Below are 12,693 nucleotides of genomic sequence, written 5' to 3'. Positions count from 1 at the left end.
ACGTGCCACTCCTGATTGGTATGATCCTTGTCTAAATGTCATGATTGTAGATAACAATGATGAGGACCCATGCGACGTATGAAGAAGCGATGATGAGCCCAGATTCCAACAAATGGCAAGAAGCCATGAAATCCGAAATGGGATCCATGTATGATAACAAAGTATGGACTTTGGTAGACTTACCTGATAGCCGAAAGGCTGTCGAGAATAAATGGATCTTCAAGAGAAAAACAGATGCTGATGGTAATATTACTGTCTATAAAGCTCGACTTGTCGCAAAGGGTTTCCGACAAATTCAAGGAGTTGACTACGATGAGACTTTCTCACCTGTAGCGAAGCTAAAATCTGTGAGGATTTTGTTAGCAATAGCTGCATTTTTCGATTATGAGATTTGGCAGATGGATGTCAAAACGGCGTTCCTTAATGGAGATATTGAGGAAGAGTTGTATATGGTACAACCCAAAGGTTTTGTCGATCCTAAAAATGCTGACAAAGTATGCAAACTTCAGCGTTCAATCTATGGACTGAAGCAAGCATCAAGAAGTTGGAACCGACGCTTTGATAAGGTGATCAAAGACTTCGGGTTTATACGGTGTCATGGAGAGGCCTCGTATTTACAAGAAAGTGAGTGGGAGCTCTGTAGCATTCCCGATATTATATGTAGATGACATATTATTGATCGGGAATGATATAGAACTATTAAGCAATGTTAAGGGTTATTTGAATAATAGTTTTTCAATGAAAGACCTTGGTGAAGCATCATATATATTAGGCATCAAGATTTATAGAGATAGATCAAGACGCCTAATAGGGCTATCACAGAGTACATATCTGGACAAGATTCTAAAGAAGTTTAGAATGGACGAAAGTAAGAAAGGGTTCTTACCTATGTTACCAGGCAAGGTATTGAGTAAAACTCAAGGACCGGCTACGCGAGAAGAAAGAGAAAGGATGAGTAACATCCCTATGCCTCGGCAAAGAGGATCTATCATGTATGCCATGCTATGTACTAGACCGGATATAGCACATGCCGTTAGTTTGACTAGCAGATATCAAAGTGATCCGGGAATGGAACATCGGACAGCGGTCAAGAATATCCTGAAGTACTTGAAAAGAACTAAGGATATGTTTCTTTGTTATGGAGGTGACCAAGAGCTCGTTGTAAACGGTTACACCGATGCACGTTGGAACACTGATCCTGATGACTCTCAGTCACAATCTGGGTACGTGTTTATATTGAATGGTGCTGCAGAAGCTGGGCAAGCTCGAAGCGATTGCACGGTGGCGAAGTCTTCAACAGAATCGAGTACATAGCGGCTTCAGAGGCTTCATCAGAAGCGGTATGGATGAAGAGGTTCATTGTAGAGCTCGGTGTGGTTCCTAGTGCATTGGACCCATTAATCATTTACTGTGATAACATGGGTGCCATCGCCAATGCACAAGAGCCAAGGTCACACAAGAGGCTGAAGCATATCAAGCTGCGTTACCACTCGATTCGCGAGTACATCGAAGATGGAGAAGTAAAGATTTGCAAAGTACACACTGATCTGAATGTAGCAGATCCGTTGACTAAAGCTCTCCCTAGGGCAAAGCATGACCAACACCAGAATGCCATGGGTGTTAGGTATATTACAATGTAATCTAGATTATTGACTCTAGTGCAAGTGGGAGACTGAAGGAGATATGCCCTAGAGGCAATAATAAAGTGGTTATTATTTATATCTTTATGTTTATGATAAATGTTTATATATCATGCTAGAATTGTATTAACCGAAACATTAGTACATGTGTGATATGTAGACAAACAAGAAGTCCCTAGTATGCCTCTTAAACTAGCTTGTTGATTAATGGATGATTAGTTTCATAATCATGAACATTGGATGTTATTAATAACAAGGTTATGTCATTGTGTGAATGATATAATGGACACACCCAATTAAGCGTAGCATAAGATCTCGTCATTAAGTTATTTGCTATAAGCTTTCGATACATAGTTACCTAGTCCTTATGACCATGAGATCATGTAAATCACTTATACCGGAAAGGTACTTTGATTACACCAAACACCACCGCGTAAATGGGTGGCTATAAAGGTGGGATTAAGTATCCGGAAAGTATGAGTTGAGGCATATGGATCATCGGTGGGATTTGTCCATCCCGATGACGGATAGATATACTCTGGGCCCTCTCGGTGGAATGTCGTCTAATGTCTTGCAAGCATATGAATGAGTTCATAAGAGACCACATACCACGGTACGAGTAAAGAGTACTTGTCAGGAGACGAGGTTGAACAAGGTATAGAGTGATACCGAAGATCAAACCTCGGACAAGTAAAATATCGCGAGACAAAGGGAATTGGTAATATATGTGAATGGTTCATTCGATCACTAAAGTCATCGTTGAATATGTGGGAGCCATTATGGATCTCCAGATCCCGCTATTGGTTATTGGTCGGAGTGAGTACTCAACCATGTCCGCATAGTTCTCGAACCGTAGGGTGACACACTTAAAGTTGGATGTTGAAATGGTAGCACTTGAAATATGGAATGGAGTTCGAATATTTGTTCGGAGTCCCGGATGAGATCCCGGACATCACGAGGAGTTCCGGAATGGTCCGGAGAATAAGATTCATATATAGGATGTCATTTTATGTGAAATAAAATGTCGCGGAAGGTTCTATGGAAGGTTCTAGAAGGTTCTAGAAAAGTCCGGAAGAAACCACCAAGGAAGGTGGAGTCCACAAGGGACTCCACCTCCATGGCCGGCCAGCCCTAGATGGGGTGGAGTCCCAAGTGGACTCCACCATAGGGGGCCGGCCACCCCCCACATGGAAGGTGGGAATCCCACCTTTGGGTGGGAGTCCTAGTTGGGCTAGGTTTCCCCCTCCTATGGAAGGTTTTGGTTTCGGGTCTTATTCGAAGACTTGGACACCAACACTTGGGATCCACCTATATAATGAGGGGCCAAGGGAGGGGGCCGGCCACCCCAAGACCATAAGCTGGCCGCCCCCCTTGAGTGGCCGGCCACCCCCTCCCAAACCCTAGCTTTGCTCCTCCACTTCATATTGCCCGCGTAGCTTAGCGAAGCTCCGCCGGACTTCTACACCGCCACCGACACCACGCCGTCGTGCTGTCGGATTCAAGAGGAGCTACTACTTCCGCTGCCCGCTGGAACGGGGAGGTGGACGTCGTCTTCATCAACAACCGAACGTGTGACCGAGTACGGAGGTGCTGCCCGTTCGTGGCGCCGGAACCGATCGTGATCAAGATCTTCTACGCGCTTTTGCAAGCGGCAAGTGATCGTCTACCGCAGCAACAAGAGCCTCCTCTTGTAGGCTTTGGAATCTCTTCAAGGGTGAGACTCGATACCCCCTCGTTGCTACCGTCTTCTAGATTGCATCTTGGCTTGGATTGCGTGTTCGCGGTAGGAAAATTTTTGTTTTCTATGCAACGTTATCCTACAACCGGGACAACATAGACAACAGATAATGGACTCCTCTTTTATGCATAAGCATGTAGCAACAATTAATTTTCTCATTTGAGATTGAGGATATATGTCCAAAACTGAAACTTCCACCATGGATCATGGCTTTAGTTAGCGGCCCAATGTTCTTCTCTAACAATATGCATGCTCCAACCATTAAGGTGGTAGATCTCTCTTACTTCAGACAAGACGGACATGCATAGCAACTCACATGATATTCAACAAAGAATAGTTGATGGCGTCCCCAAAAACATGGTTATCGCACAACAAGCAACTTAATAAGAGATAAAGTGCATAAGTACATATTCAATACCACAATAGTTTTTAAGCTATTTGTCCCATGAGCTATATATTGTAAAGGTGAAGAATGGAAATTTAAAGGTAGCACTCAAGCAATTTACTTTGGAATGGCGGAGAAATACCATGTAGTAGGTAGGTATGGTGGACACAACTGGCATAGTGGTTGGCTCAAGTATTTTGGATGCATGAGAAGTATTCCCTCTCGATACAAGGTTTAGGCTAGCAACGCTATTTGAAACAAACACAAGGATGAAGCGGTGCAGCAAAACTCACATAAAAGACATATTGAAAACATTATAAGACTCTACACCGTCTTCCTTGTTGTTCAAACTCAATACTAGAAATTATCTAGACTTCAGAGAGACCAAATATGCAAACCAAATTTTAGCAAGATCTATGTATTTCTTCATTAATGGGTGCAAAGTATATGATGCAAGAGCTTAAACATGAGCACAACAATTGCCAAGTATCACATTATCCAAGACATTTTAGCAATTACTACATGTATCATTTTCCAATTCCAACCATATAACAATTTAACGAAGAAGAAACTTCGCCATGAATACTATGAGTAGAAACCAAGGACATACTTGTCCATATGCAACAGCGGAGCGTGTCTCTCTCCCACACAATGAATGCTAGGATCCATTTTATTCAAACAAAACAAAAAACAAAAACAAACCGACGCTCCAAGCAAAGCACATAAGATGTGACGGAATAAAAATATAGTTTCAGGGGAGGAACCTGATAATGTTGTCGATGAAGAAGGGGATGCCTTGGGCATCCCCAAGCTTAGATGCTTGAGTCTTCTTGAAATATGCAGGGATGAACCACCGGGGCATCCCCAAGCTTAGAGCTTTCACTCTTCTTGATCATATTGTATCATCCTCCTCTCTTGACCCTTGAAAATTTCCTCCACACCAAACTCAAAACAAACTCATTAGAGGGTTAGTGCACAATAAAAATTAACATGTTCAGAGGTGACACAATCATTCTTAACACTTCTGGACATTGCCCAAAGCTACTGGAAGTTAATGGAACAAAGAAATCCATCCCACATAGCAAAAGAGGCAATGCGAAATAAAAGGCAGAATCTGTCAAAACAGAACAGTCCGTAAAGACGAATTTTAAAAGGGCACCAGACTTGCTCAAATGAAAATGCTCAAATTTAATGAAAGTTGCGTACATATCTGAGGATCACTCACGTAAATTGGCATAATTTCCTGAGTTACCTACAGAGAATTTTGCCCAGATTCGTGACAGCAAAGAAATCCGTTTCTGCGCAGTAATCCAAATCTAGTATGAACCTACTATCAACGACTTTACTTGGCACAACAAAACACAAAACTAAGATAAGCAGAGGTTGCTACAGTAGTAAACAACTTCCAAGACACAAATATAAAACAAAGTACTGTAGCAAAATAACACATGGGTTATCTCCCAAGAAGTTCTTTCCTTATAGCCGTTAAGATGGGCTCAGCAGTTTTAATGATGCACTCGCAAGAAATAGTAGTTGAAGCAAAAGAGAGCATCAAGAAGCAAGTTCAAAACAAATTTAAGCCTAACATGCTTCCTATGAAAAGGAATCTTGTACACAAATGAATTCATGAAGAACAAAGTGACAAGCATAAGAGGATAAAACACGAGTAACTTCAAGATTCTCAACATAAAGAGGGGAAACTTAATATTATTAAGATGCATATAACCATGTTTCCCTCTCTCATAATAACTTTCAGAGGCATCATGAACAAACTCAACAATATAAGTATCACATAAATCATTCTTATTCACATGCATAAAAGTATCATTACTCTCCACATAAGCATAATTAATTTTATTAGTTGTAGTGGGAGCAAATTCAACAAAGTAGCTATCATTATTATTCTCATCATCAAATATAGGAGGCAAAGTATCATCAAAGTAAATTTTCTCCTCAATGCTTGGGGGACTAAAAATATCATGCTCATCAAAGCCAACTTCCCCAAGCTTAGAATTTTCCATAGCATTAGCAACAATGGTGTTCAAAGCGTTCATACTAATATGTTCCATAGGTTTTTTAATTTTCGCATCAAACCATCCATGTCTTAAATCAGGAAATAGAATAAGAAGCTCATTTTTGTCCATTATGCCAAACTAGTGTAAACAAGAAACAAAAAGTTGCAATTGCAGGATCTAAAGGAAATAGCTTCGAGTACTTACAACGGCGAAAATAGCTTAGTAGCCGAGATCCGGAGTGTGAGTACCTTTTACCTTTCCTCCCCGGCAACGGCGCCAGAAAATAGCTTGATGTCTACGCCCCCGCCTTTTCCTGTAGACAGTGTTGGGCCTCCAAGAGCAGAGGTTTGTAGAACAGCAGCAAGTTTTCCCTTAAGTGGATCACCCAATGTTTATCGAACTCAGGGAGGAAGAGGTCAAAGATATCCCTCTCATGCAACCCTGCAACCACAAAGCAAGAAGTCTCTTGTGTCCCCAACACACCTAATAGGTGCACTAGTTCGGCGAAGAGATAGTGAAATACAGGTGGTATGAATAAGCAGTAGTAACGCAGCAGTAGTAACGCAGTAAAACAGTAAACAAGCAGCGATAGCAGTATTTAGGAACAAGGCCTAGGGATTACACTTTCACTAGTGGACACTCTCAACTTTGATCACATAACAGAATAGATAAATGCATACTCTACACTCTTGTTGGATGATGAACACCATTGCGTAGGATTACACGAACCCTCAATGCCGGAGTTAACAAGCTCCACAATTCAATGTTCATATTTAAATAACCTTAGAGTGCATGAAAGATCAATACGACTAAACCAAGTACTAACATAGCATGCACACTGTCACCTTCACACTATGTAGGAGGAATAGATCACATCAATACCATCATAGCAATAGTTAACTTCATAATCTACAAGAGATCATAATCATAGCCTACGCCAAGTACTAACACGGATGCACACACTGTCACCATTACACCGTGCAGGAGGAATAAAACTACTTTAATAACATCACTAGAGTAGCACATAGATAAATTGTGATACAAAACACATTGCAATCATAAAGAGATATAAATAAGCACTTCACTATGCTCTTCATAACAGTGAATAAGTATTCTGTGAAATATAGCCTAAGAGACCCACACGGTGCACACACTGTCACCTTTACACACGTGGGACAAGGAGTCTCCGGAGATCACATAAGTAAAATTCACTTGACTAGCATAACGACATCTAGATTACAAGCATCATCATATGAATCTCAATCATGTAAGGCAGCTCATGAGATTATTGTATTGAAGTACATAGGAGAGAGATGAACCACATAGCTACCGGTACAGCCCCGAGCCTCGATGGAGAACTACTCCCTCCTCATGGGAGACAGCAGCGTTGATGAAGATGGCGGTGGTGTCGATGGAGGAGCCTTCCGGGGGCACTTCCCCGTCCCGGCGGCGTGCCGGAACAGAGACTCCTGTCCCCCAGATCTTGGCTTCGCGATGACGGTGGCTCTGGAAGGTTTCTCGTACCGTGGCTTTTCCGTCTCGAGGTTTTAGGTCGAGGGGGCTTAAATAGGCGAAGAGGCGGCGTCAGGAGGTCGAAGGGGCGCCGACACTATAGGGCGGCGCGGCCAGGGCCTGGGCCGCGCCGGCCTATGGTCTGGGGGCCCAGTGCCCCCTCTCTGGTGGTTCTCGTGTGTTCTGGATGCTTCCGGGCAAAATAGGAACCTGGGCGTTGATTTCGTCCGATTCCGAGAATATTTCGTTACTAGGATTTCTGAAACCAAAAACAGCAGAAAACAGCAACTGGCACTTCGGCATCTTGTTAATAGGTTAGTTCCAGAAAATGCACGAATATGACATAAAGTGTGCATAAAACATGTAGATAACATCAATAATGTGGCATGGAACATAAGAAATTATCGATACGTCGGAGACGTATCATTCACCCACACAACACTTATCAAAACAATGAAGATTAATTAGCCGTATGTAGCGAAAGCACTAGACTAAAATCCCGTGTGTCCTCAAGAACGTTTGGTCATTATAAGTAAACAAACCGGCTTGTCCTTTGTGCTAAAAAGGACTGGGCCACTCGCTGCAATTGTTACTCTCGCACTTTACTTACTCGTACTTTATTCATCTGTTACATCAAAACCCCCTGAATACTTTTCTGTGAGCATTTACAGTGAATCCTTCATCGAAACTGCTTGTCAACACCTTCTGCTCCTCGTTGGGATCGACATTCTTACTTATCGAAGATACTACGATACACCCCTATACTTGTGGGTCATCAAGGATCCGGGTGAGGGGAAGGTTTAGGGGAAAAGGGAGGTAGAACTCAGAGTTGTATTGAACTCAAGAACCTAGCCAAATGGCCAGAGGTTGAAGAAGGTACGGACTACAAGGTGAAAACCTATAGCCCAAGGGTCGATTGTCCGCCCCGCATAGGGGTGCCCCTCCTCTCCTTATATAGTGGAGAGGAGGCTTACAGGGGAAGAAACCCTAGGGGTATCTTCGGTGACCTAAGCTACTTCATAAAATTTCTTTGGCTCCAGGGATGACACTTCTGTCTTTAATCAGAGGGTTGATGACCTCATCCGGTTTCTTTATCGTCAGCTTCACCTTTGACGTCAGGGCTTCGATTAAAGCTGAAGTGCTTCGCTCATCTTGTCCTTTAGTCCTTGAGGGAATCTTTGACCGGGATGCCGACATGCTACAGTTGAGCCTATGCCGGATCTCTGGTATCTTTACCTGTGAGCTCCGACTTCTTTGCCTTCGTACTTCAATCTCTTCTGTTTCCCGTACTCCGGCATACCCCTCCTGTTATACCGGATTGTACCAACTTAGCATTGTTAAACTTACTTCTCAGGATCCGGATTAATCTTTAATCCGGTATACAAATGGTTTATCATGGCATATTTGCCATAGTCTTGGCCTACCGGGGGCCATCCCCCGACATATACCTATCCCCTCTCACCCAGGATCTTGGGCGCCACACCAGCCGATGGACACGGGCCACACTTAGACATAGAGCACAACATGCCAAGGAAACCGACCAAACACGGTGCCACATCGCGTCAATACAAATGCCGCCACTAGAAACCCCTCACCAAACTCTTCCTTCACCACCACTCTATTTCAAAGCGACGTATTCAAGGAGGAAACGACACCATCACGTCACCGTCGCCCAATCTGAGGGATTTGGGTTTTCACCCGGAAGAAGGGCAGGGGGAGGGGGAGGGAGGGACATAGACGCGCTGCCTTGTTGTGAGCAACGTATCTGTTTGGCCTTGAGCAGCAGTTGAAGCAGAAAGGGTGTGGGAGAAGCAGGTCGAGGCTGTTTTGGAACGAACTGAGAGTCTGAGACGAACGGGCCAGCTCCACTCTATTCAGATCAAACAAATTGGAGAGACAACTTGGTCATTGCACGTGGGAAGAGGCAAATCATAAACTGCTAAAGTAGTGTGTGGCAAAAAGGAAGGTTAAATGTAAAAGAGGGCAAATTGTAGAGTGCCAAACTAAAGAAGGGCAAATAATAAATTTCCCAAAAAATAAAAGGCACCGCTCGCCCGAAACCCTGGAGCCGCGCCGCGCCGCTCCCGCAATACCCTCGGGCGGCGCCGCCATAGGTCACCGGAAAAATGTCGCCGGCGCGCCGCGCTTATGAGAAGCGCCGGTCGAGCGAGGCCGCTGTAGCGGACGCCCTAATCTCCCTGCCAACAGGCGTTCTCGACGACATACTCGCCCGCGCCGGCCTCCGCGACGCCGTCCGCACGTCGGCGCTTTCCCGAGCCTGGCGACGCCGATGGGAGGCCCTCCCATCCATCGACCTCATCTGCCTCGACGACAATAAGGAGGAGCTGTGGGCCGTCGACGGCATCCTTCTTCGCTACCCCGGCCGAATCCGGCGCTTCGACGCCTACCTCGACCGTGACCTCGAGAGCCTCTACGCGGGCCGCGTCACCGACTGGATCATCGCCCTCTACCGCCGGGGCCTCGAGGCCTTCAACCTCATCTCCGTCGGCGGCTACATCGACCTCCCCTCCGCCGTCTTCTCCCGCGGCAGCCTCACCATGCTCCGTCTATGCGGCTGCGCCATCCCGTTCCTGCCCGCGGGCTTCGAGGGTTTCCCCAAGCTGAAGAACCTTGCTTTCCTGAACGTCCGGTTTCAGGTGGACGGGGAGTACCAGCTGGAGGAAATCATCGCGACATCGCCGTCGCTCGAGGAACTGACACTCTGGGATGTGGAAATTGCAGGCGACTTCAAAGAGTGGGCCATTCAGGCGCTCAATCTCTGGCACCTATCCATTAGAACACCTGATGATTTAGGCTGGAACCCTGGGGAGCTTCCGTCCCTGCGTTCTGCCGAAATTGAGATCTGTGATTTGTTCGGGGACCGAGACTTTGGCAAATTCCTCACCAGATTTGCAAATATCACCGAGCTTAAGATATATACTCACCATCCACTGGTACACACCAATTGCTCTCAATCTAGCCTCTCTGTTTATAATCGTAGATATAACTGAAGTTTCTTAGATGCTAACATCATAGATATCTATGTTCTTTCTTATATTTGTTGTACCTTACCTTCCTAGATATCCCTGGTGCCCAATGCTTTAAAATGGCGTGGTTGTTGTCAAGTATTTGATCTGCTAGGGAAGTCATACCCCAAATTGGTGTTGGGCTCCAAGCCCCCAACTTAATGAGAAATTTGTTTGCACTTGAAAATAACTTTCTGATCACTTCGTAGTCACAGAGCTGCATATATTTAGTAATCCTGCAGTGATAACCTATAAATATTTTTTTATTTATCATGTTGCAATTCTTTGTTACACAAACATATTTAATATGGATGTACATATACATCTTTAGCCATTGCGGGTTGCTATTGTTACTGATATTTTCAATCTGTTCACAGAGCTTATATACTATATTACTTTTTTGAAATATTCTTACAGTTTTGCTAATTTTAAGTCAGACTGAGAATTAAATAAATCTCAGGCGTCTTCCGAACCAGTTGAATTTGCTTCGTGATTCTGATCTATGAGTTGCACATGAGTTGCGACTAGGTTGTAAATCTAAACTAACCTTTTTTTTTTTTGTTCCTAAGGTCTTGAGAGTGCCATTCTAAATTGTAACATCCTAAACTCCTGTAGTTCTTGCATGAATATAATGGCTTTGCTTGCATTAATAAAGAATGCAATTATTTGCTCAAATATTCTAGATTTGTATTAAGTTTCAAACTTCTGACATTATTCTTTTTGTCTTTTCAGTCAAATGGGGCTAATATACTAGATACACTGTCATGCACTTTTGGAGAATTGAAGAGTTTAAAATTGTATACACAATTCTGTGAACTTTCTTCCATTTTGTCAACCTTTTGCTTATTGAGGAGTTCTCCGAACCTTGAAAGACTCAAGATAGTGGTAATGTTGAATGCTGACGTCGCATTTAATTTTAATTTTCATTTTATGAAGACCATCATTACTCCTTCCACTGAATAATTTCTTACTTATGTGCATGAAGATCGATGATGGTGTGGATCAGAAGTATGAGGCAAGCAGAGAATTTCAAAACGCACAGTGGACTGATGGCATGTGTGCCAACCTTCAGTTTGTGCAGATAACTGGTATCCATTGGCTTTCAAATGAATTGACTTTTATAGAACTTGTTCTCTCCAATGCAAGGCTTCTTCGCACTTTATGTGTTAGTCATGGTGAGAAATGCTCAATGTCTAATGAGGCTGCAGTGAACAAGCTACTGAAGTACACAAGAGCTTCGAGTCGTGCAGAGGTTATATATGAAGGTAAAGTATCTTAATTTAAGGGACCAACTTTCTATTGTATTTTTCTTTTTAACCTATGGTTTTGTCAATTTCACTTCAGATTTCGTTCCCAGAGTTTCCGTATGACTTCCACAGCAGATTTTACATTTCTCTGCTTTATGAATAAGTTTAACTTATAGCCTTGCTGTCTATGATGAGAAATCTAATGTGAAACATATGAAAGTTCGGTGCTATAAGTTCATACGCTCAGACCACCATGTTCATAATGTAATATTATATCTATTTGTCTAGTGTTAAATTCAAATTTGAGTGGCCCTCTCCCATTACAGTTCCATATTATTCCTTACCCCATTTCAGGACTTCAAGATGCAACTTCTACTAGTATTAATTTTAGTGTTTGAAATAAACTGTAATTTTTTTTAATTAGCCTTCATGTAGAATCTATCACAGTTATTTCCATTGGATTAAGTGTCAGAAGTTTGTATCACAGCAGTTCATGGTAGCAGCAGACATGAACCGTGCTTAGTTCCATTTTTACAATTCTGTTTTCACCTGTGGGTATAATTTAAGATAAGCAAGAAATATATTATGTCTAGAGGAGAACGAATGGTATGGGTGCTTGGGAGTTGGCAGGAATAAAACAGCTCACAAGTATCCATACCACTGCACATTTGTGCGTGCTTGTGCTTTTCCTTTTTTTTTATAATCTTAAGCTGAATTCTAAATTTTTAGGTACGGGTCAGTTAACTCTTTATAGTTTGTTTCATATACTTTATGCATGTTGGTCGACCCGCCTAAGCAGTCTATTTTCTGAGTGCAGGCAAAGCAAAGAAAGACTAGGTTGCCTGCATTGGCGTAGATGTGTAAAGTCGGATCACTGGAATGAACGATACTCCAGAGTCGGATTAAATCTGTTCAAGATCATATAGTCCTTCCCAAGGGACTAAGCATAATTATGTGTTCTAAAAGAAAGTTTCCACTTTGTAGTTTGGCATCAAATATGTAATATGATTCAGTGTGGCTTGTCTTTGTTGATACTTTTGCTGCTGCGGAGAAGTCTTTTATAATCTTCCAAACTTGGATCTTTAGAAAACTAAAATTTTGCTTCATTTGATGTTGTTTACATGTGTTGA

At 43.0% G+C, this 12,693-nt stretch overlaps 1 protein-coding gene across 1 annotated transcript; it reads left to right on the top strand.

Annotated features, from left to right (window-relative positions):
* Nucleotides 1-9,308: 9,308 nt before the first annotated feature.
* On the top strand, nucleotides 9,309-12,693 carry LOC127301383 (F-box/FBD/LRR-repeat protein At1g13570-like). The gene is made up of 4 exons (XM_051331617.2): nucleotides 9,309-10,244; nucleotides 11,049-11,201; nucleotides 11,302-11,581; nucleotides 12,381-12,693. The coding sequence occupies exons 1-4, from the start codon at nucleotides 9,417-9,419 to the stop codon at nucleotides 12,398-12,400; spliced, it is 1,281 nt and encodes a 426-aa protein (XP_051187577.1). The 5' UTR covers nucleotides 9,309-9,416; the 3' UTR covers nucleotides 12,401-12,693.

Source organism: Lolium perenne, chromosome 5, assembly GCF_019359855.2.
Source record: "Lolium perenne isolate Kyuss_39 chromosome 5, Kyuss_2.0, whole genome shotgun sequence".
NCBI classification, from domain to species: Eukaryota; Viridiplantae; Streptophyta; class Magnoliopsida; order Poales; family Poaceae; genus Lolium; species Lolium perenne.
This window is presented reverse-complemented; position numbering and strand designations above follow the sequence as displayed.

What these genes read in the sequence shown, in the direction of transcription:
- LOC127301383 (XM_051331617.2), top strand. Translation starts at nt 9,417, where the DNA reads ATGTCGCCGGCGCGCCGCGCTTATGAGAAGCGCCGGTCGAGCGAGGCC. An exon ending in TATATACTCACCATCCACTG is followed by an intron (nt 10,245 to 11,048) that starts GTACACACCAAT and finishes TTGTCTTTTCAG; the next exon opens with TCAAATGGGGCTAATATACT. An exon ending in TGCAGAGGTTATATATGAAG is followed by an intron (nt 11,582 to 12,380) that starts GTAAAGTATCTT and finishes TTCTGAGTGCAG; the next exon opens with GCAAAGCAAAGAAAGACTAG.